The following is a 24,721-nucleotide window of genomic DNA, read 5'->3' as shown; positions in this document are numbered from 1 at the left end:
GCAGAGCCTGAATAATTTGTTCTAAAAATTCACAGGCCCTCCAAATTATCAAATGGTATGTGCCTTAGAGGAACCCGAGTCGCTCAATTCAGAAATATAACTTTTTGTCATATCTGATGTGCCGTATTCCCAACTAGATCGGTTTTCGCGTGCGCGCGCTAAGCAGTGCATGCATGGACTAGAACGACACTCCCACTGTTTTTTTATTGGATAAAAAATCACCAGGCATCTATTAATTGATGTTACAAAACTTATACGCCACGCCTTACTCATTAACATATCTAAACGAACTCAATCCAGTCACGTCTTAGTCATTACAGCTAAACGGACGTGCTTGGCCAGCTCTCCTTTACCCGCTATCTTCGATGAGGGTTTACAGTTAGATGATCAACGACTTACTACTTAAGAAAACAGAAACCAATCCAAGCCGTACAGTAGACGTAGTAGTTGGCGTACCCGCGTTAACATGCACTCCAAAACCATTGTATAATGGGGGTGTTATGCCGATTAACGTCCGAGGGCTGTATCCTAGGTGTTGGGTGATTGACCTTCATTTCACTGCCTCACGGCTTTGGTCCTGATAACGCTTCCTGTCATCTTTAGAACTACGTCCACGACTCATCTACCAGTACTCCATCATCGAGGTTAGCGGGCTGCCAAGCTGACCAAACTGACCAAACTGGCCCTGAAAGCAGCCGTTGTGAAGAATAACATCAAAATAGTAAACAAACCAAACCAGAACAGCTCACAAAACCAAGATGGCGACCTCCAAAATGGCGACCACCACCTGTTCCTGACCGATGCCGGCAAAAATTATTTAAATGCTCACCAAACGCCTTCGGGCACCGAGCCGACCGTGCGAGGGCTGTATAGCCAGACAAGGTCGTTAAACTCTTCGATTTGTTTGGTTCGTCGTTTAAATATGTAAACTCGTAAATAGCGTGGTACACTCTAAAAATTGTGTTTAGAGCCTAAACACTTTCCTAAACACATTTGTGAAACCGATTTTTGACATGTTTTAAATCTAAACATGTTAAATATTTAATGTGCTAACAGCCTAAACGTGTCAAGCTATAAAGTGCTTAGACTGTAAACATGTTTAGATGTAAAGTGTTTAGACTAGAAACATGTTTTGCTAAAAAGTGCTTAGATTGTAAACATGTTTAGTTGTAAAGTGTTGTATCTGGAAACATGTTTAGTTCTGAAGTGTTTTGTCAGGAAACACGTTTAGCTGTGAAGTGTTTTGAATGTAAACATGTTTAGACCATAAAGGGTAGTGAAGAAACGTGTTTATCGTTTTAGTGCGATAAGCCGTGACTTCATTAGACCCCAAATAAACTAATATTCCGGAAGGCTAGACTGTAAAACGTATGATAGCTTTCAATACTACATGTGTGCATACCATCACAAAAGGAGCCAAACGCATCAAACTAAGAAACTTGAATTTCCAAATCAAATTGATTGTGACTAATACCTTTTTAATCTGAATGAGTATTTTCTTTAATTCATTTGTCGACATTCGACTATTGCATTTTTTCTTCATTTCAAATATTCATTAAACAGTCTAGAACTTATGAAATGAAATTATTATTATACTAATTCTAGGATTAAAAACAAAATTACAAGATATGAAACAAAGGAATTTATGTAATTGTTTATTTCCAGTTAATCATTGAACACAATCAAATATAAACTCATAAAATCATAAATGCATAGCAACGTACATATATATACATAATATTGACCAATCAAAACAATTTGAAAATGTCCTGTTTTCATTTTACAAGTCAATAAGAGCTTCTCCTTTCTTAGTACCCAACTGCTGGTCACTGGCCTGAAAGATAGAAAAATATTGATAAGCAACTAAGTAGAATTAATCTAAAAATATAAGTATACGAACTACAACACCAAAAAGTAAATGCACGATTTAAGATCAAGATAACAACATTAGAACCGTGGTATAAAAGCATAAATGTACTGATGAGTAAATTGATATTTTTTATATAAAACTTCTTTTCATGCTTAATATCATTCATTTGATCAAATATATATTGACATTTTTAAATCAAATACACTTCGGATTCTTACCTAGCAATATAGTTGCTACTGTGCATTATCTCCTCTTTTAGCATGTCAAGACAAATGATTTCCTCTGCACTTCTCTCATCTAGAATAAAACAATACATATCAATAAAAATATAAGAAAGCACAACGGCTTATAACTTTGAAGAAAAACAAGCATCTTTTTATTTATTTTGAGCAAATGTTGATTGTGCATTTAGGAAGTGCTTACTAAAACAATGAACTCGATATGACACTGGTTTTGCGAATGATGCACTCGGCAGATTCCGCTTTCCTTCATGTTCCATTATAATCTGCCGAGGAGTACCAAATGAAAATTGTCCTCACAAATTCCTTTCCAAGAACATATATATATATATATATATAATAAGTGCTAGCTTGCATGATAGAACATTAAACAACTCTTATCTTTACACAAGATAGTTTGAACACTAAAATCTCTTACAAGCACTTGTTTCGTGGGATGGTTCCCCCTTTTTCTTCTCCTGCATTGACTATACGGTAGTGTACTTGTACAAAATACTTATAACTGTCAATAATCATTTAAAATTGGCAGTACAAAATAAAAATCAGTATAATTATAACTCCTTACCTTTCTGAAACAGTTAAGTTACGGTCAGTTATGGTCAGAAGTAAACAGCGTGGCCTTTGACTTCGGGTTCTTTGTTTCTTCTTCCCGCTCAAAAATTAGCACGTGGTATGCATGCCGTCTTCGGCCTAAATGTGTTGTAATTCTAAACGTGTTTAGGAAAGTGTCAAAATATTGAAAGTGCTTAGAATTTAAACACGTTTAGCTTCATATACTTGACGATGTAGCTAAACATGTTTAGCACAACAACATGTTTATTGCAAAGTGCTGAGAGCCAAAACATGTTTAGTGCGAAGTGCTGAGAGCCAAAACATGTTTAGTTTTTAATGCTTAGAAATTAAACACTTTCCTAAGCACATAAGTCTTGCAACACGTTTAAATTCTAAGCACTATTTTTACAGTGTATATATAATACTTAACGAGTTAACATTCCAGTACTGTGTTAAGGACTTTAAAATAGACAGTTCCTTCATTGATAACTTTTTTTATTTGTTTTTTAGTAGTAGTTTTATTCGTAAACATTTTGATAACAATTAGCAAGTACACATAAAAAAGAGGGGCAAAAAAATCTAAAACTATCAAAATTTGACTTAAAATAATTTTAAAATAGGGGGATCCATTCATCAAACGCTTGTATTTTGGATGTGGTTTGGTTTATTTCATTGTCGTTGACCCTACAACTCGTATAGTTCTAAAACATCCTTAGTGGTTTGTCTTGTTCAACATTTCCTTTTGGGCTTTTTATAACCATTTATTCTCAATTATTTCAATGCTATTATTTTTCCTTGCTAGAGTAAAATATTTATGATCCACTTATATTTGGTAATCGCTTCCTGATTTTGCCACATATAAAAGCATTATAATTATTGTCATGTTGGAATACTTTTAACAGAATAAAAACGAATCCACTAATGGTCCATTTTAGAACACAAAAGATAAAAATGCCTTTGGTATTGACTATAACATGTATAATATGGTGACAAATTATATCCTCGGGAAATATTGTTAAAAATCTTTTTTTTTTAAATTAGTCTACAGATAATTATTTTAACATGTTCTAAGTGATGCTCAGATAAAAATAACATTATTTTGTTTTCGAATCGGTTATTGAGGGTCAATATGGGGTATGTTTTCTTTAATATTATAATACGCAAATTTATTTCTTCTTTCACAATTTTTTATCTTTTTTTCACCTCATTATTCTCTACTCCTTGTATTTAAGCATTCCACGATTCTCTATATTTTTGTCCATTTTCATCTTTTCTTTATTGTTTTGCTCATTATTCATTTCCTGTAAATCACAATAAGACCCTCAAAAATGATTTCTGTAACTTTATAGTCATTTTGATTTTTGATAACGACATAAATCCATTAATACAACCGGGTCAAGTTACTGGCAATGGAAATCAGATAATAATTAGAGGCAATACACTTGTTTGTTCCGCTACAAAATGAAACGATCCTTACAATTGAAAGCTCGGTTTTTTATATTCCCATGGGTACATGTAAAATATGTTTTATTAGTCAGTGCTCCTGTACTTGCAAAAACGATTTTATTCGAAATTACTATGTAACCGAAATATTGCAGATTTATGAAAGAGGGATCTTTATAGATGAATAGTTTTTTTCTCAAGTAGACATGCAGGGAATAGAACAAGGATTTGGAAATCACAAATAAACAAAAAAAACATTTGATACATAAAAAATACAAAGAAGAATGAGCAACATTAAGGTAGATTCATGGTATACCGCCATCTTGGATTGTACAATCACAGTACAAAATCGGTCTAGTTATTTGCCCAAATCAGCAAATTTGGAAACAGATTTGCAATTTAATGGTTAGACTGTTTATTTATATAAAGAAAACTTGCTGATTTATTGTATTATTCAAAATATTTTAACAAATATCAACCTTTTTGGTTTTTAAAATCATTTTTTTCAAATGACCCATTTAAGGGGAGATAACTCTTTTAGCACAAAATTTATACTGGGCTAATAGGGAATTTTTTTATTTTTACTTGTGGCAAGAAAACAAGTTCGGTGACACCATGTTTTCTTTTTATTTTCTTAAAACATTTTATAAAACCTATCTTCTCGCAATTTATTTCAAAATTCTATCTCATAGAATTTTTTTTATGCATTATTATGTGTTTTTTCATGAACAAACTAACCAAATTTAGGCAATTTTCAACGACTCATAGCTTGAAAAATAGCACGGTGACCCATACTTTTTATTATATTTTTGAAAAAAACATAGGAAAATATTCATTTTGTCAAATTATAAGAAAATTCTGTCTCAAAAAACATTTACTTATGATCTACCTTAACCCAATAACAATATATGAAGGATGGCGTCAAATACGATATCTGGTGTAGGTTGAGTTCCATTGCACAATTAAAAACCCTGACAACAACTCTTTAATTAAGCTGACCGTAGCTTTCCTGTTGGAAGCAATATTTCAGAACATATAAATTACTTGATAGAACAGATTACCATAGTTGTAAAACCTTTCGGAAACTTTTGGCCTCAGTGCTCTTCAACTCCCTCCTTTATTTGGCCTTTTATTTTGTTTTTTATTCGAGTGTGTCTTTTGTTGACAAAACGAACGTCCGGTTCACAAAAGTATTGACTGGTATCTTTGAGGTTTTTTTTTTACTTTACACCCGTATATTACGGTGGCAGTTCAAGTTTCCTTCCATTAAGGTCATCCCATCTGACATATTTACGTATTGTAATTGATGTTGTTAATTTGTTCTCGTCCTCAGTAAATTTAAACTAATTGCAACTGGACATTCATAACACAACAATCAAGTAATCACAAACCCCTTACTCGAAATATTAAGTTTATAACTGACTCGAATTATTCATTTAGAATATGTAGGTGAATCTCTTATCCTCAAATATTTAGTGAATTACTTAATAGTTTTTACTCCAAATCATTTTCAGTGAAGAACGTCTTTGAGTTACATTTAATTTAATTCAAAGATACCTTTAATGTTGCTTTCCTTTTATTACAGACAAAAGATGAGATTGACGTTACTGCTTTATATACTTTACTTTTTATATTACAGACATAAGATGAGATTGACGTTACTGGTCCCAATACTTTCCCTGTTATATTACAGACATAAGATGAGATTGACGTCACTGCTTCCAATACTTTCCTTTTTATATTACAGACATAAGATGAGATTGACGTTACTGTTTTCCATACTTTCCTATCTATATTAAAGACATAAGATGAGATTGACGTTACTGCTTTCTATACTTTACTTTTTATATTACAGACATAAGATGAGATTGACGTTACTGGTCCCAATACTTTCCCTTTTATATTACAGACATAAGATGAGATTGACGTTACTGCTTCCAATACTTTCCTTTTTATATTACAGACATAAGATGAGATTGACGTCACTGCTTTCCATACTTTCCTATCTATATTACAGACATAAGATGAGATTGACGTTACTGTTTCCAATACTTTCCTTTTTATATTACAGACATAAGATGAGATTGACGTTACTGCTTCCAATACTTTCCTTTTTATATTACAGACATAAGATGAGATTGACGTCACTGCTTTCCATACTTTCCTATCTATATCACAGACATAAGATGAGATTGACGTTAGTGTTTCCAATACTTTCCTTTTTATATTACAGACATAAGATGAGATTGACGTTACTGCTTCCCATACTTTCCTTTTTTATATTACAGACATAAGATGAGGTTGACGTTACTGCTTCCCATACTTTCCTTACTTACCATCAATGACGTATTTTGTCAAACAAGGTAAGTGCTTTTCATTGATTAAGATTTTAAAAAGCTTGTCTGACCTTTGCAACTATTTACAATAATAATTGTTAAAGTGATATCACAGAAAAACATATATTAAGTTATTTTTGATATTATAACCCGATTACTTTGTGTTTTCAATGAAGATATGAATTGTTTTGATATTTGTACAGGTTATGTTGGGGCGGCGATTTTACAATGTATGTCAGGGAAGGGGGTGATGGGCTGGTTGATTTTTTAAAATGAAGACCCTCCTTCTTCTTCCGAATACGGGAGTAGACTCCTAGGTAGGAGTGTAAAACTTTCCGGGGCTTGTGTGCTATGTACAAATAGACTTAATTAAAATTGATTTATAAGCAAAAGAAGTTAACAATACCATATATATATTATGCACAGTGGCGTGGTAGTTTAATAAGTTGGTGACGGTCCTTCAAATGTTAGAGTGGATATGTCACTTTTGAGGGATTCCTGGGCGTCAGACATACCTATTGCTTCAGGTAGTGAATTCCACTCAGAAACAGAAAGGAGGGGGGATAATGGGTCCGTTAACAGGTTAACAACACTTCGATTTTGTCAAAAACAGTGAACCATAATTTGAAAAGCTGATAATAGTTAACAGCAACCTTAATCTTCCCTTTTCCCCAAATCAACCCAAGTCCAATATAAAAGAGGCCCCCCATGGGGGGGGGGGGGGGTCCTAGTAATCACATAATCACCATTTTTTTGCCAATATAATCACATAATCGTTAAATATTTCCTTATTTTTAGTAATCAAATAATCATAAACTAAAAATACAGTCCTAGGTAATCAAATAATCATGGAATATTTGGCTTAATAATCAAATAATCATTAAAAAACGGCCAAGTAATCACATAATCAAAAACCCCATGAGGGCCCTCATTGTACAAAGTCGCAGAAATGTCAAGCTCTAAGGAACCTTTAATAAGGCTGATCAAGTTTCTTATTACTCACACACGTAACATATTTTAATGATGAACACATGGACAGACAATTGAACGGACGGAATGATTGACTCCTAGAAAAATGTCTCTATAATGAAAGGCCTTCTCAGCTGAAGTCTTATTTTTAAGACATGATTAATCAAAATTTGCTTCAAAGTCAAAAGGGAGACTTCTGCTGGTTATGTGTATTGTTTTGTATACGTTTTATGTCAATCAATAGAAGCAAACTTTGGTGATCATACGACATACACGGTGACAGCAGATATACATATATACATGTATATAGTGATTTCTATATGGCCCGCCTATTATTCTTAAAAGCATGGTCCCTAATAAATTATGGTAACATCTCCATGTAATCATACAATTTATAGCTTACATGCTTTTATAAAAAAGAATTGAAATAAAATACTTATTTAAATTGCAAATCATTAAAACAAGTGTATAAATCACAGAGTACCCTGTAAGGTGTCACAAGATGAAACAGATAACACCTCGTCCATTCCAAAGTACCAATAACTGAGCTGATATAGAAAAAGACTTTGGCCCATTTTACGTTTCTGAAGTATAGACTAGCAAATTTGGCATCAATTTGAAAACCATTAGGCCTCATTTATCGACCTTTTCTACCAGGCTACACTGTTCAATTATTTTTTCGAACTGCAAATTGAAACGATACATTATTTTTCACAACTTTATTCAGGTGTTCTGGCAATCTCCGGCGCAGAGATCACATATCCGTTCTGTTCAATACTTTGTAACACTACACTCATATTAAGTGCAGTATTGCGGAACATGTATGGAACGGATATGAACTCTACGCCGGAGATTGGTGCTCTGGGTCAGTGTAAATAAAAACTGAGAATGGAAACGGGGAAAATGTCATAGAGTCAACAACATGACTAAAAAGCAGACGACAGCTGAAGGCCACCAATTGGTATATGACGCTGCGAGAAAATATCGCTTCCGGAGGTGGTTCTCAGCTAGCCCCTTAAAATTTAAAATTACTTTTAGTTATTTTGGTTCTCAATGCTCTTCAACTTCGTAGTTTATTTGGCCTTTTTAGCTTTTTTGGATTCGAGCGTCACTGATGAGTCTTTATTAGACGAAACGCGCGTCTGGCGTATATACTAAAATTTAGTCCTGTTATCTATGATGAGTTTATTTAAGTACAATCCCTCCATTAGGGGTTTAGTATCATAGTAACATTCCATATCATCTTTATTGTTTTAATCTTTGGACTGACCAGGGTTTCAGTTGGGTCAGAAGTGGCCATTTATGTTGACGAGGGGATAAATTAGAAATAGGAGACAGAAATGAACTGCATTGGTTAGAGGTTTAGGGGAGGGTTGAGATCTCACAAAACATGTTTAACGTAACCCCGCAATATTTTTGTCGCCTGTCACAAGTCCGGAACCTCTGACATCGTCTTGTGTTTTTTAATTTTAATTTTGGTTTATTTATATGTTTCGGAGGTTGTTTTTTTTGTGACGTTTATTTATATGAACTAGTACATATTTTTGTTCAGAAAACGACCAAGGATTTATTTACTATACTCAAAATCTCCAAAGACAGTTCAGTGATATTGTTGGCTTTTTTCAAAACTACCTCTACCCTTTTTTATTGGGAAAATATTCACCCTTTTTATCAAATTGGAAAATTATAATAAACCAAAATTGAATTTGACTGGAACTTCAATTTGCAGACCCAGGGATGATTCCAGGTGTTTTTAAATGGGTCCCTTTAACATCAAATTGGGAATTTTTATTCTAATTGGGAATTTTTTAAGCATAAAATCTAAGACGAAATAACATTATTTTCCTGTAAAAACGGAAAATGTATATTATTAAGTTTAACCTGTACACTGATGTTCATGTAAGTTGTAACATTTTGAATAATTCTGGATGGGCTACTGTTATTACATGAATATCATTGAACATGATGCAATAGTCTACCATCTTAGCTATAGTTACCTAGGCCTATTACAAAAACATATATTTCAGCTAACATAAACCACTGAAAAAAATCATTCATCGGGTATTTTTCAACAGCAGGTCATCTCTATAAATTTACCTGGATTCAAATGGATTTCAAATTGAACTGGTCAATTGTCGAATACAGAAAAGCAATAACAAAAGTTCATATACTTAATTGATAAGATATTTAAAGCATTGAACCAGTGTTCTTTAAAATTATTTGGATCATCTTCAGAACTTTTGAAATAGTTCCATAATGATGACATCGTATTCATGAATGGTCTATCATCAACATTATTTTCAAAAAACGCTCAAACTTTTGTCTTTTGAGGAAACAATTTCTTTTACAAAACAAGTTTTCATCATATTATATAACCGACTCTGCTGTGCGATCTGCTTTTACGAGATCGGCGCCTATTAAACTTGATCCATCAATGTTATATCAAAATTTTAATTTGCTCTTTGCCGAGGTCTGCTTTGACACCCATTTTTATCAACCTGCTGGGCGATCTGCTTTTACAAGATCGAATACTCCCATAACATATTAATTAATTGAATTCGGCTGCTAAAATTGTTTGCTACGGAAGCGTATTAGGGACATAGAAAAAATAAAATTGGCAGTGAACTTTTTTTTCAAAGTCGAAATTTTGACTTTTCAAATCTCGAAATTTTGACTTTAACTTGAAATTTTGACTTTTCAAATCCCGAAATTTTGACATAAACTTGAAATTTTGACTTTCAAAAATCTTGAAATTTCGACTTTTTGAAAAGTCGAAATATTGACTTTTTTGAAACTCGAAATTTCGACTTGTGAAAAGTCGAAATTTTCACTTTAAACTCGAAATTTCGACTTTCATAAAACTCAAAATTTCGACTTATTTTAAACTCGAAATTTCAACTTATTTTAAATTCAAAATTTCGACTTTTTGTAAACTCAAAATTTCGACTTTTTTAAAACTCGAAATTTTGACTTAATTTAAACTCGAAATTTCAACTTATTTTAAACTCAAAATTTCGACTTTTGGTAAACTCAAAATTTCGATTTTTTTTTTACAATCGAAATTTCGACTTTAATCTCTTTTAAAACTTTGATGTTAGTATTCAAACACAGTTATTACAATTTTAGAAGGAGTAGACATGGATGCCACATGTTGACATAATATAATCGTTGTTAATAAAATGCGATCGTAAACAGCATTTTTATCCGGATTTTAAAACGTTTTGACAACAAACTATGAAAAATTATATTATTTTCCTGAATTTGGAATTCATTTTCATGTTCATTTTTTTGGGGCCGCTGGTCGATTTAAGTGCCGCTTTGCGGCCCTAAACTATATAGTGGAATCATCCCTGAGACCCCTTTTTTAAACCCTCGTTTGGAAAAAGACCCCTTATTGTCAGTGATGATAAAAAAAAAATAGACGCTCAAATCTGCGCATACAGTCATTTAAGGTATAGAAAAATGTTTAAATAAGTGTTTTTATATTCATGCACAATTACCACTGAGACTGCACTGTTTGGGAAAAAGTTGTCCTTTTGGAAATAATTTTAAGCCATTTTTTTTTAAATTGGGATTCTTCTCCATGGGAAAGTCTAAAGGTTTTCCAGTAATTTAAGGCAAACAATATCACTGCTGTTACATATATGCTGTTTATATCACTTCTTTGTGGAAACACCGTAAAGAAAGAGAAGGACATCACATTTAATCCGGCATTCGGCAATCCTCGGTAGAATCCGCTACTCTCCTTCTGTCCGTTAGATGAGGGTACGGAATCGGCCGAGTTGAGACGAATGCACATTTAATGTGATTAGAGTGAATCTTTAAAATTCTTGAAAATAACAGTTGAGTACACAGAGACAAATTATTACAAAAACAGTGAACATTTTAAGTGTCAAGTAACAGATAACAGGAATCCCATTTAAAAACAAAACAGTTCACAACATTGCAAATTTAACCAGAACAGATAACAGACAATGGGTTGAAAACAATTAACAGTTTAATTTTATCTCAAATAACAGTTAACAAAACCTTGAAAAAGACCAAAACAGGTTAACATAAAAAGGTATTGCACCCCTCAGAAATAGTGTGAGGATTAGGATGAAAATTTGTAGAATTCTTTATTTATATTATTGGTTGCTATTTGATGTATGTTTCACCTTGTACGTCAATCAGATATTGTTAAATTGTCCGTTGAAACTTCAACTAACCCCGAATTAATTTAATAGAGCATAGTTAATCTAAACTTTTTTCTTCTAAGTTGTAAACTTTTCCATTCTTAAGAATTTATCAAGTTGGAGACTGCTCCAGGTGTTCTGTCTTTATAATCGTTAAAGACTTATCTGGCCGCCTAACGCTGAATCTGCTCAACCTGAGTAATGTGTTGCTTTTTGTATGGATCACAGACATAGTATACGACGACTGGACGGACAAGTGATGTGTACGTAAGGTTTTTAGCCTTACGTGGGCAGTTTTACAAGTTTCTACGAAGAAACCCTAACGTTCATTTGCCCTACAGTAATATTGTTTATATGTGTTCCCCCAGTCAACATAATGGCTTATATTGGTAGTAACGCCTAAATATTTACTGTCTTTTACTGCTTCTATTTTTTTTGTAGAGATATGTATTACGTAACACTTTTCAGGAATAAAATTCATTTGTCAGTCCTCTTCTCATTGTACAAAACTAGATAATCTTTTTGAAGTAATTGTGCATCAAAATTATTATTTAAATTATACAATTTGAGCATGAGTCATCTGCAAAAAGTCCTTGCTTAGTATGAACTGGAATACAATCTTTTTTGATACCAAAATGATAAGAATATGAATAAGCCAATCTAGCAATAATTGAAATAATGATTTTCATCCGCGAACACACTGTCGAGATCCTCCAGAATAACAAACGTTCGTCTCCTTATCAGTTCTTGAGTACTTACTTAGTCATATTTGACAATCTTAGTCCTACAAAGCTAGTCATATATGAACCATTTGCTTCCACAATCAAAATAACTTCAACTATATAAGTAAAATAAAGTTTTAATTTTTCGGAATTTTGGCTCCTTAATGTTCTCCTTCAACCTTTAATTGATATTGCCTTTTAACTTTTAATTTGTTCGTTCCTACTGGGTCTTTTGTACACAAAACGGCCGTCTGGTGTACAAAATTATAAGCCCCACTGGTATCTTTGATAAATTTTATTTCTTTAGCGTTTGCAGTGACAGTCTGTCGAATAAATACGTTTTGTATGTTATATATAATTCTAAAATTTTACAAAGTCGGTAATGACCATTGCCTGATTGGTTGATTAATTTGGGATTCACTGGAGCGGGCCCATCGTATGTTAGTCAGTGCTCCTCCCTCGCTTATGGAAATTTCTGAATATGTCACTGTCAAGGAAAGTGTTAATGGGGTTTACAGAAACGAAAATAATGGACAAAAAATACTGAATAAAGGACAGACAAAAATAAATATGAAAAAAGTAGGAAAAAAGGGAATAGTACTTAATTTTAAAGAATGGTTGATAATGGACAAAATAAACCAAAATAAAAGAAGAATATTATTATAGAGAGAAATGGTATAAAAAGATTAAGAAGGCAACCTATTGAGACCCCCATGAAGCAAAAGCGTCGAACAAACAGTTGATCACAAGATGACTGAAATTTTCTACAACTTAACTTAACAAGTAGAAGAATTCTTCGGAGACTTTGCTTTTCTAACAAAGGTTCTTTATACACGTTATCAGAGAATCTGAACGGGAGGTCCTTCAATTCTGTTTTCTTAATTTTTAAGCCATTTCTCTATTCTTTATAAATTTTTACCAATATTCTCTATTCATTATATTTAAGTACATATACACTATTTTTTTTATATGTCTGGTATATTTTCTCTATTCTATTTTTTTTGTTTTGTCTGCCCTTTGTTCTACTCCTTTTGTATATAATTCTCTATCGTATAAACCCTTTCTGGGTCCTCCGTAATTCGTAGCCAGTTTATCTTTTTGAACCAGTATAATTGGAAGAAGTAATTATAAAAATAAGAAGATGTGGTATGATAGCTTAGTTAATTTATGTGAATCAAGATAAGTAAAATACTGAATAAATAGACAGTCGGTGCGTTTGATAAAATACTATGATGTCACGATAGACTTTTGCAAAAAGTTTTGAAACGACTTTAGCATTAGCAAGGCGTCTTAAAGTCGGAAAATTACCACACTTTACAATAAAGCTCATTTATATAGATTTTAATCTTTGTTATGACGCAACATTCAACTTCTTAACATCACGATTATTTCTACCAAACAGTAACAAACAGTTGATAACTAAAAAGACGTATAACACATCAAATTTCTTGACGTCACTATTGAATTACTACAAATAGTCAGTAGATAACTATAATTACATTAGATGTATGGTTCATTATAATACTTTATTCTGATTGGCTAACTGCACATCACATGTTATTCCGTAAGCAATTGCATCACTCAATAAAACTTTTCATTCATGATAACACGTGGTCCCACAATAAAGTGCACAGGTGAATTAAATGAAAACAATATAAAATTCGTGTTTTCTTGATCATAGCTAAAAAATGTAATTATAAGTATTGAATGCTTCTTTTTGTAACTTCATAGGGTTGTAAAAGCGTTGACCGTGCGCACATTTTTAGAATGAATTCCGCGCTTTATACAAAATGTACTTCGGTCAACGCTTTTACATCCCAATGAATTTACAAAAAGAAGCATTCAATTCTTAAAAAAAGACGCATAATACATAAAATTTCTTTACGTCGCCATGCATACAATTATAACAAACAATAGGCAATCAAGTTGAATAAATGTGTCTAACACTTAGGCAGCAACCATTTGATTTTCTGGGGGGGCTATGGGTTTTTTTTCTGGACAAATTTTTTTTTTCGCCGACAAGTCGAAAACAATTTTTTCTTTCAATTTTAGCATTACATATAGTGGCAGCTGAGGGTGAAACAAACAATTTTTTTTTCTCAGAACCAAAAACAAATATATTTTTTTTCTCCAAAAACTGGAAACAAACTTTTTTTTCCAAAAAAACCATAGCCCCCCCCCGAAAATCAAATGGTTGCTGCCTTATCTGTAGCCTTTTCAACGCGCTTGTAGCGTACACGTATACGCTAGACAAACGCTTGAGCTGGACGAAAATTTTTATGGTGCATAAAAATATACTGGAGTTATAACGTTCACCAAGCGTGTGCCTTTGGATTTCGACGTACTTCAAACTTATGCAACGCGCGTTTAACGATTGTTTAGCGTTCCTCTGGCGTGCAAATAACGTATACAGACTTTGCCAATTTTCTCTGTACGTCTGGTGCATGCAGGTCTATACGCCAATGTGTGACGCCGGCATAAGCGTTTATTGGGCGTCCAAGTAACGTATGTTGGCGTGTACCTGGCGTTTGTCTAACGTATGCTACGAATGAAAAAAGTCTCTTGAACATATGAGACACGTCCTGGTCGTATCTGGGACAATAATCCGTGCTATCGGCGTGTCTGAGAAGTTTTATTATGGAGTCTTTGTTACAGACACACCCGCATACGTTTCAGTTAAAGTCGAACGTACCCTAAACGTGTCTAAAACTTATCTGTAGCGTTTTCAACGGGCTTGTAGCGTGTGTAAATACGTGCGTGTAGCGTACAGGTATACGCTAGACAAACGCTTGAGCTGGATGAAAATTGTTATGGTGCATAAAAATGTTCTGGAGTTATAGCGTTCACCAAGCGTATACATTTGAATTTCGACATACTTCAAACTTATGCAACGCGCGTTTAACGATTGTTTAGCGTTCCTCTGGCGTGCATGCAACTAACGTATACCGACTATGCAAATTTTCTCTGTACGTCTGGTGCATGCCGGTCTATACGCCAATGTGTGAAGCCGGCATAATATAAACGAAACGCGCGTCTGGCGTATTAAATAATTATCCTGGTACCTCTTATCCTGGTACCTTTGATAAATATTTACAAGGTTTACATTTTTTCACTTTATTTCAAACATCCTTTGTGAGAACTCATTGTACATAATATACATGTTGATAAACATATTTATTCAGGACCGATTTTATACGAGCTCTACTAGTAGATTATATAATATACATGTAGATATTAAACATTCTTTTTTATTTCAGGACCGATTTTATACGAGCCTTACTAGTAGATTATGACAACAGAATCACGCCTAATTTTGAGAAAAGTAAGAATTTTGTAAAATAATAGAAAGAATTCGAAACAATTGAACAGAATTGATAGTTAGGGATTTTGAGGTCAATAGATCGCTAAAGTCCGGCGAGTTTTACTACGGAAATTGTAATTTAAGAAATTTAGACTTTTCTCTTTTACATTTTTTAACATATTAAAATATGTTAAAAAATGTCAAAGTAAGATGAAAGCGAAAAGAGATTATTTATTGTTTATTTTTATTTTTTTTATTTCTCCCGTTTGAAAGACAATTTTAACATTGCAACAATGCATCATATTCATAAAAAAAATGTAACAAAAAATAGAAGACATTCCCTTTGTTCAGCAAGGGATCATTAGAAATCGGATTCTTTTTCGACAAAAAATGCTCTTCACCATAAGTAAGCATCTTATAAGTTTCATAAAAAACTTATATTCATAATTCAATAATATTTATTATAACAATGTTCATACTATTTTTCGTCAGAGTATAAACGTTCGAATCTTTAGCAGGTAAAGAGGGTTTGATTTTTCTTATGGAATTTGTTGGATGAATCAAATGTCAAACTTGATGAAGATTTTAAAGAAAAATAGTAAACAAATTTGACCAGAGAATTGTATTTCATATGTAAATAAAGAGGGGAAAAATACTATAAACAAAACGTTTTAATGAAATGTTAAGGAAAAGTCCAGAGAAGTTTTAATATATTGAAGGAAAACTAAAAAAAAAATAGAATTAAAAATAAGGAAACGGAACGATTAATGAATTGAAAAAGAATAAATTTAAACGTTTTAAAGATTTTTAATTGGTTACACGAACACTCGTCTTCTGTGCTTCATGGAGTAGTGAAATTGAATTAAGGTGGTACCTAACACTACAGGGAGATAACTCTGTAAAATCAGCTAAATGTTTTAATTACGTTGTGTTGTTTAGGGAATATTAAGCTTCTCGATGATCAAAATAAGTGTTTGTCAAACTGCTATATAACCAGTGTAATTTTTCTGATAAAACGGTTGGTTAAAATTTTTTGAAATTTTTATATTTTTGTCAAAGGGTCAAAGTAAATACGTTGTCAAAATTTTATGAAAATTTAATGAGCCAAATTAATTTTAGTTAAAGTGTTGGGTACCACCTTAATACTAAAACTATTTATTCCTTGCGCAAATGTCTTCTTCTTCTAAAAATAAATTTCCCAGGTTCGCTCTATACAAAAACTGTGCAGAAAATATAACCAAATGTTTGTGGTGATCAGTAGCACGTGGCTTTTAAGTCCAGGGCGTTTTAGTTTAATGCTTAATCCAAAGAGAGTTGTTATTTCTTTAGTACTACTTCAAAATCCACTATTTGGCAATCATCGGTGAATTTGATAGTCTTCTTCGATTCCTTTAATAGATGAAGAAACGGAATCGGCAGAGTTAGACGGTTGTATAATTTACATTTTGTTTCGTTTACAGACATTCCAACCGAGGTAGAAGTGAGTTTATTCATTAACTCAATTGATTCAATAAGTGAAGAGACTATGGTAAATTTACAATTTCTATAGATCAGAGATGCATAAATTTCATATGCAGAATTTATCTTTTTTTTTCTAAGCTTAGCTCAGTTGTATAATTGTGACGCACCTCAGGTTATGCTTTGCTTTGCTTGTTTTATTATGAATATTGTTATGTTGTTGTTGTTTTTATGCCCCCGCACATTAAAGTTGGTTTATCCCTGTCCGTCCGTCCGTACGTACATTATGGATACATAGTTATTCCACATACCTAAAAGTTATATTGTTTTACCCTAGTTCGTCCTTCCGTATGTTCGTTCTTCTGTCCTTTCGTCCGTCCGTCCGTCCCATTATGGGAATATAGTTGTCCGCATAACTCCTCCTACAGTATGTTCGTTCTTCTGTCCTTTCGACCGTCCGTCCGTCCCATTATGGGAATATAGTTGTCGGCGTAACTCCTCCTACCGTATGTTCGTTCTTCTGTCCTTCCGTCCGTCCTTCCTATTATGAGTATATAGTTATTCCGCATAACTCCTCCTACAGTTTTCACTCTGCTGTCTGTTCGTACATATATTGAAAGTTTGCATGTCGTCAGGGTTTCGATTTTTATTAATGTTTGCTCTTGTGGGGAGATTCAGATAGTTAAACTTTGTCATTTTTTAGAGTATTTACTTGCTTAAGAGAAGCGTTTCCAGCTGACTCCTCCTGCATGTACAGGAAGTTTACACTTTTCTGGCTGGTTGTACATATATTGTATAAAATTGAGAATGGAAATGGGGAATGTCCCAAAGAGACAACAACCCGACCATATAGCAGACAACAGCAGAAGGTCACCAACAGGTCTTCAATGCAACAAGAAATTTTCGCACCCGGAGGCGTCCTTCAGCTGGCCCCTAAACAAATATATACTGGTTCAGTGATAATGAACACCATACTAAACTCCAAATTGTACACAAGAAACTAAAAGTTAAATAATACAAGACTAACAAAGGCCAGAGGCTCCTGACTTGGGACAGGCACAAAAATGCGGCGGGGTTAAACATGTGTGTGAGATCTCAACCCTCCCCCTATACCTCTAGCCTATGCAGAAAAGTAAACGCATAACAATACGCACATTAAAATTCAGTTCAAGAGAAGTCCGAGTCTGATGTCAGAAGATGTAACCAAAGAAAATAAACAAAATGACAATAATACATAAATAACATCAGACTACTAGCAGTTAACTGACATGCCAGCTCCGGACTTCAATTAAACTGATTGAAAATTATGTCTTCATCATATGAATATCAGGCACAATCCTCCCCGTGAGGGGTTTAGTATCATACCATCATAACATTTATGAGAAGAACATAACCCGTGTCATGCCAACAACTTATCAATTTATTAATAATAAATGTGTTAGTTCCGATGCAAAGACCCCATACATTGCCATACGTGAATCAATATTAACGCCAAAATATGCAATCTTTAATGACCTGACAACAGTATCGTAACTATATCCCTTCTTAATAAGTCTATTCAAAGGTCTTGTAAGCTTCTGAGGTGAAGAAAAATGTAAGCGTGCATGTTGTCAGGTAATAGGTTTTTTTCCCCTCTTATAGGTTACAAGAGCGCAATTATTCGTAATGCATTTTCCATAGGGTACCACTAGTGTTCCGTATTTTTTTTTCTCGAAGACTACACAAACTAGGGAAAAACGGATGGCAGTTCCTGTTAGTACAAATGCCAGTGTTGCATTACAACCAAAAAAAAAATATAGGGTCATGCGGCTCAAATTGACCTAAAATGCAGTTGAAAAAAATCGTCTACTTTTTTCGCTTAATGAAAAGGGCATATTTTTAATGGCTCCGACGTGCAGAAATTGAAGATATTTTCTATACTTTGTAAAATGTGAATATGATTTTCGGCAATTTTTAAACCTAATTGGATAAGCTTTCGATTAAATGTAATTCCAATCCTGTATCAACCAATCAAAAACCGTATAGGATTCTATTCTGAGTACCATCTTGGGGTAAAAAAACTTGCCGGTAAAATGTAAACAAATAATTGCGCTCTTGTAACCATTAGGAGATGGTTGACCTTTGTCATTTTTGGGGAATAAGTGATTAAATGTTATACTAGTAGTTATTTCAAAATAACACTTTGCGTCTGTGGGGGGCATCAATTGTGTCTCCAAATCATTTACATTAAATTTAACTATTCTAGATTTGTTCGGAAGTACGCTACATTCACCACTTAGAAGTATTTATTGTGATCTTAGGCTAGCTGTCTTTAACGTTTTGAAATCAAGTGAATCATCTATAACTAATAAAAGGTTTCTGAACTCTTCTTTCATAATTTCGATTTGCTGTTGAATATGATATTTAGTCGCCAAGTTCACTTTATCATTCATTAAAACATTTGCAGAATTGATAATATAATATGAAAGCATCGCTATGTTAGAGATATTTAGATACAAATCGTTATATAACCATACAGCCGTGGAAAATGGTTTTAACGCTGACAGAAAAAGTTGCAATTATATCAACATGATCAAGCTATACCAGGATTGTAAGGTTTTATCGGCGTTTTATCAATGACTTGTTTTGAGTTATTTGACAAGTAAATAAAGGAGAAAGATTAATTGGACTTACTTTGCAATTCGATCAGATCGTTAACTCCGTATGGTTTTGAATTTGGACTGCAGGTATCTGCATTAAGTAGACGCATTGAGTCAAAACACATTATTTCATTCAATTAAAACGTAATAGTGACTGATGTGGGTATCATGTGTCTTTCAGAAGTTTACTTTGATTTCAAACTCCAACAATTTTTTTTGTATTTCTTGTTTAAACTATTATTACATTTTGAGATTAAAATCTCAATTAGACACATTTAACATGGGTTTTTATTCCAAATTGTCATTCTTCTGCTTAATTAATCATTTTTAAAACAAGTTGCTTTCCTTAGAAAAAATAGAAAAAAGAAAAGCAACACGTGAACTTATATTAAGCATTTTTTTTTAATACAGCAAGAGGTCAACAGTCGATTTGCAATTTACCGATTTGATATTTTTTATTACCCGGTTGTTTCCCTTTACCGATTGTAGACTGGTTCTATACAAGACTAAATGGTCGGCTACCATTACAAGAATGATTCATTGAAGCAAAGTGATATATTATAGGCATTTTTAGAAATGTTTAATAAAAATTTAACTTAATCACAGATAAATTTGGTATTTTCGCTAAATCTTCATTGCCAATGAAAATGTATGTCCGTCTTAAGTGAAGCATAGAAAAATGTGGATCTCTGCTTACGCTGTGTCGATACCTCTGCCGCTGGACTGTTAGCACTGTTAATCCCCGATGACTATTTTGCTGGGTTGTGTAAGTCTCCGTGTACTCTGCTGCTGGATTGTTAGGCCTCGAGGATATCAACAGTTTTGTATATACATATAGTACTTTGGTAGTAGCATTGACACAATTCGTATATCATTTAATTAGAATCTGCTGTTGTAAAATTTTGGAATTTATTTCAGATCATGTTCTTATAGCCGTAACGGTACCAATTTTATTGCACCACATGCGTAATTTGACAATAAATACCTCTTCGGTGATGCTCTCGCCCCCCCTCCCCCCCAAAAAAAAAATGAAAATCTATATCCAATGCATACGTTGCAGAGCTTGAAAAAACGAAAAAGGACCCAAAGTACAGCTGAATCCGCCCTCGTTCCGTGTCGGGGTTTGGGCTGATTTCTTTTTGTCGCAGATTTTCAACAATGCATTATGATTTGGACTTTATTAGAATATTACCCCGAGCAGCACACAAATAATCATTCGTAGTCGAAATGCTAATCTGGTAGAGTAAAATTGGTACTGTTTGTGGTATGATTGTGGTATGATTGTCAAGCTGTAAAATAGCTTGTGTCTAGAAAAGGTGTAAAGAAATATAACAGACTAACAAAGGGAAGTAATGAATAATCTATTACCAACAAAACGAAAACAGAAATCGAATTAAAGACACCAGAATAATTTTTCTTGTGTTTCAAATGTTAAGTTATTTGATATCAATGGTTTCTCTTACATTTAAGCCTGGTTCCCTTTCCTTTAGCTGTTTGGCTCTGAAACCAGGGTGTATCATATACACTTGTGTCGCAATGAAAAGACACAGCCTAGCTACCTACGTTTTAGCTTCGATTAGTGTGAGAACATATTTTTGCTTTGTTTTTGTTGAATTGTTTGGTGGGTTGTTTGGCAAAACTTTTAGGATTTTTTAGTCCTCAGTGCTCTTCAACTTCGTACTTTATTTTACCCTTTAACATTTTTTTTATTAGAGCGTCACTGATGAGTCTTTTGTAGACGAAACGCGCGTCTGGCTAAAATATAAAATTTCAATCCTGGTACATTGTATCTATGAGTTTTGCATGAGTGATAGATAGAAGCAATCTAATTGAGATACAGAATCTGCATCGACGCTTCGCCACAATAATGTATAAACAAAGATCTAGCAACGCCTGTATACTTTTTGTGGATAAAACCTTTCAAAATTCTCTGGTTTTGTCGTAACGATACACTCTTTTTTTTTTAAGACAAACACTTCATTGATTGAAGTAATATAAACCAGAACTGAAGGGTTGACGGGTTTTTCCTCGAAATCAAAATAGGAAGGTGTGGTACATTGTTTGATTGCTAATGAGATAACTCTTCACCAGAGACCAAATGACGTAGAAATTCACAGATTTCGGTCATTGGACGGCCTTCAACAATGAACAAACCCTCGGTTTCATAGTAAGCTATAAAAAGCCCTAAAATGACAAATGTAAAACAATTCAACGGTGAAAGATAACGTTTTGATTTATGTACAAAACAATAAACAAAAAACTACTATGATATTCAGCAACAAACGGCACCCTGTTTAAGGATGTCATCGAATGGTCGAGAAAGCTTAAGGATGTCATCGAATGGTCGAGAAAGCTTAAGGATGTCATCGAATGGTCGAGAAAGCTTAAGGATGTCATCGAATGGTCGAGAAAGCTTAAGGATGTCATCGAATGGTCGAGAAAGCTCGTTTCTTAAAGTAACTCTACCAATAAACTTCCCTAATTAGTCATTTTTGTTATACTCTGAAATCCTTCATTTTCGTGAATACCAATTATCGTTGATTGAGGAAAACTTACACTTTCGTGGATATTTAATTTCGTGGTTTTGCTGATGCCTGCATACAAGTCTATGGAAAATGTGTCATTCGTTGAATTTGGTTCACCTGTACCCACGAAATCCATGAAAATTGGTATCCAACGAAAAATAATGAATCCACAGTATATGTAAAATATATCGGACACTGCCCAGTACGCATACATGTAAAAACTATCGGACACTGCCCAGTACGCATACATGTAAAATCTATCGGACACTGCCCAGTACGCATACATGTAAAAGCTATCGGACACTGCCCAGTACACATACATGTAAAAACTATCGGACACTGCCCAGTACACATACATGTAAAATCTATCGGACACTGCCCAGTAAACATACATGTAAAATCTATCGGACACTGCCCAGTACACATTCATGTAAAATCTATCGGACACTGCCCAGTACACATACATGTAAAATCTATCGGACACTGCCCAGTAACACATACATGTAAAATCTATCGGACACTGCCCAGTACACATACATGTAAAATCTATCGGACACTGCCCAGTACAGATACCTGTAAAATCTATCGGACACTGTCCAGTACAGATACCTGTAAAATCTATTGGACACTGCCCAGTACACATACCTGTAAAATCTATCGGACACTGCCCAGTACAGATACATGTAAAATCTATCGGACACTGCCCAGTACGCATACATGTAAAATCTATCGGACACTGCCCAGTACGCATACATGTAAAAACTATCGGACACTGCCCAGTACGCGTACATGTAAAATCTATCGATCGGACACTACCCAGTACGCATACATGTAAAATCTATCGGACACTGCCCAGTACGCATACATGTAAAATCTAATGGACACTGCCCAGTACGCATACATGTAAAATCTATCGGACACTGCCCAGTACACATACATGTAAAATCTATCGGACACTGCCCAGTACACATACATGATAAATCCATCGGACACTGCCCAGTACGCATACATGTAAAATCTATCGGACACTGCCCAGTACGCATACATGTAAAAACTATCGGACACTGCCCAGTTCGCATACATCACGGTAAAATCTATCGGACACTGCCCAGTACGCATACATGTAAAATCTATCGGACACTGCCCAGTACACATACATGTAAAATCTATCGGACACTTCCCAGTACACATACATGTAAAATCTATCGGACACTACACAGTACACATACATGTAAAATCTATCGGACACTTCCCAGTACACATACATGTAAAATCTATCGGACACTGCCCAGTACACATACATGTAAAATCTATCAGACACTGCCCAGTACACATACATGTAAAATCTATCGGACACTGCCCAGTACACATTTCAAGATTGAGAGTTACTGCATTAATTGATTTTCTCCTTTATTTATAAACGATTCATTTTTATTTTAGATTTAACATAATGGTAATTTCTATGAAAGCCGATACTAGAAGAAGCTCGTCATACAGCTTATTGGGGAATATTGTCATCCGTCGAATATCAAAAATCAAATCTATAATTACTCGTAGTAGAAACCACGTCAAGTGTTATATAGCGCACCAATTTAATAAATTGTGGAAGACCGACAATAGGAATTTTTATTCGATGGATTTGAAATAGTTAGCTTTGAGCGTTCCAGATAAAAATAAAATTAAGCACTACTAATGCATGAAATTAGAGTATTGTATACAACTAATTCTGTCTATTGTCACGCATGTAATGAGTTTGATTTAGAATTGAATGCTTCTTTTTGTAACTTCATTACGGTGTAAAAGCGTTGACCGAAGTACATATTGTATAAAGCGCGGAAGCACTTCATTCTGAAAATGTGCGTACGGTCAATTTAACTCTTTTACAATCCTTTGAAGCATTCAATACTTATAATTACATTTTTTTTAGCTTGGAACATTAAACACGATTTTTATCAAGTTTTTATTTAAATTTACCTGTGCACTTTATTGTGGGACCTCGTATCATCATGAATGATAAATTTTATTGAGTAATGTAGTTGTTTAAGGAATAACGCGAATTTGCAGTATGGCCAATCAGAAAACGTATTATAATGAAACATACATCTAATGTAATTATTAGTACTTGAACATTCTGATAAGCATTTGAACATACTAGCATTACCATGATAACTCGTTATATTTTAGGAATTCTGTTTTAGGTTTCAAATTTGGTTCCTGGAATATCATCTTTCAAATATCAAATATCAGAACGTTTGTTCATCATAAAAATCTAGACAAGCATATGCATTTCAATTCAAATAATTTCACAGTTCTTTATATATAGATCGGGTCTAGTAGCGTATGTAAATAGTTTATTCATTTTGAAAACTTTGAGTGTGCCCTTAATAAGTATAGGCAAATCTAATGCTGTATTTTTCAACATTTTGTTGTCCGCTTAACAGCTATTTCGTTTATGCTCGTAATAGATTACATGTATACATGCTTTGTTCATT

At 33.7% G+C, this 24,721-nt stretch overlaps 1 protein-coding gene and 1 long non-coding RNA gene across 3 annotated transcripts in view; one reads left to right on the top strand and one right to left on the bottom strand.

The window, feature by feature from the left end:
* LOC139482443 (glycine receptor subunit alpha-2-like) overlaps positions 1 to 24,721 on the top strand; it is a 48,612-nt gene that overhangs the window by 16,163 nt on the left and 7,728 nt on the right. For both annotated transcript variants that reach the window (XM_071266338.1, XM_071266339.1), the window contains exons 2-4: positions 6,393 to 6,467; positions 15,564 to 15,628; positions 17,068 to 17,135. In XM_071266338.1, the coding sequence (XP_071122439.1) occupies positions 6,400 to 6,467; positions 15,564 to 15,628; positions 17,068 to 17,135 (201 nt within the window). In that variant the 5' untranslated portion in view covers positions 6,393 to 6,399. The remainder of the gene's footprint in view (positions 1 to 6,392; positions 6,468 to 15,563; positions 15,629 to 17,067; positions 17,136 to 24,721) is intronic.
* On the bottom strand, positions 1,702 to 2,834 carry LOC139529669 (uncharacterized). The gene is made up of 3 exons (XR_011665866.1): positions 2,675 to 2,834; positions 2,089 to 2,167; positions 1,702 to 1,834 (listed from the first exon to the last, which is right to left on the bottom strand). It is a non-coding gene; the product is annotated as an uncharacterized lncRNA (long non-coding RNA).

This window comes from Mytilus edulis, chromosome 7 (assembly GCF_963676685.1).
Source record: "Mytilus edulis chromosome 7, xbMytEdul2.2, whole genome shotgun sequence".
Taxonomy (NCBI): domain Eukaryota; kingdom Metazoa; phylum Mollusca; class Bivalvia; order Mytilida; family Mytilidae; genus Mytilus; species Mytilus edulis.
Note: the sequence above shows the minus strand (reverse complement) of the source record. Positions and strands in the feature narration are given on the sequence as shown.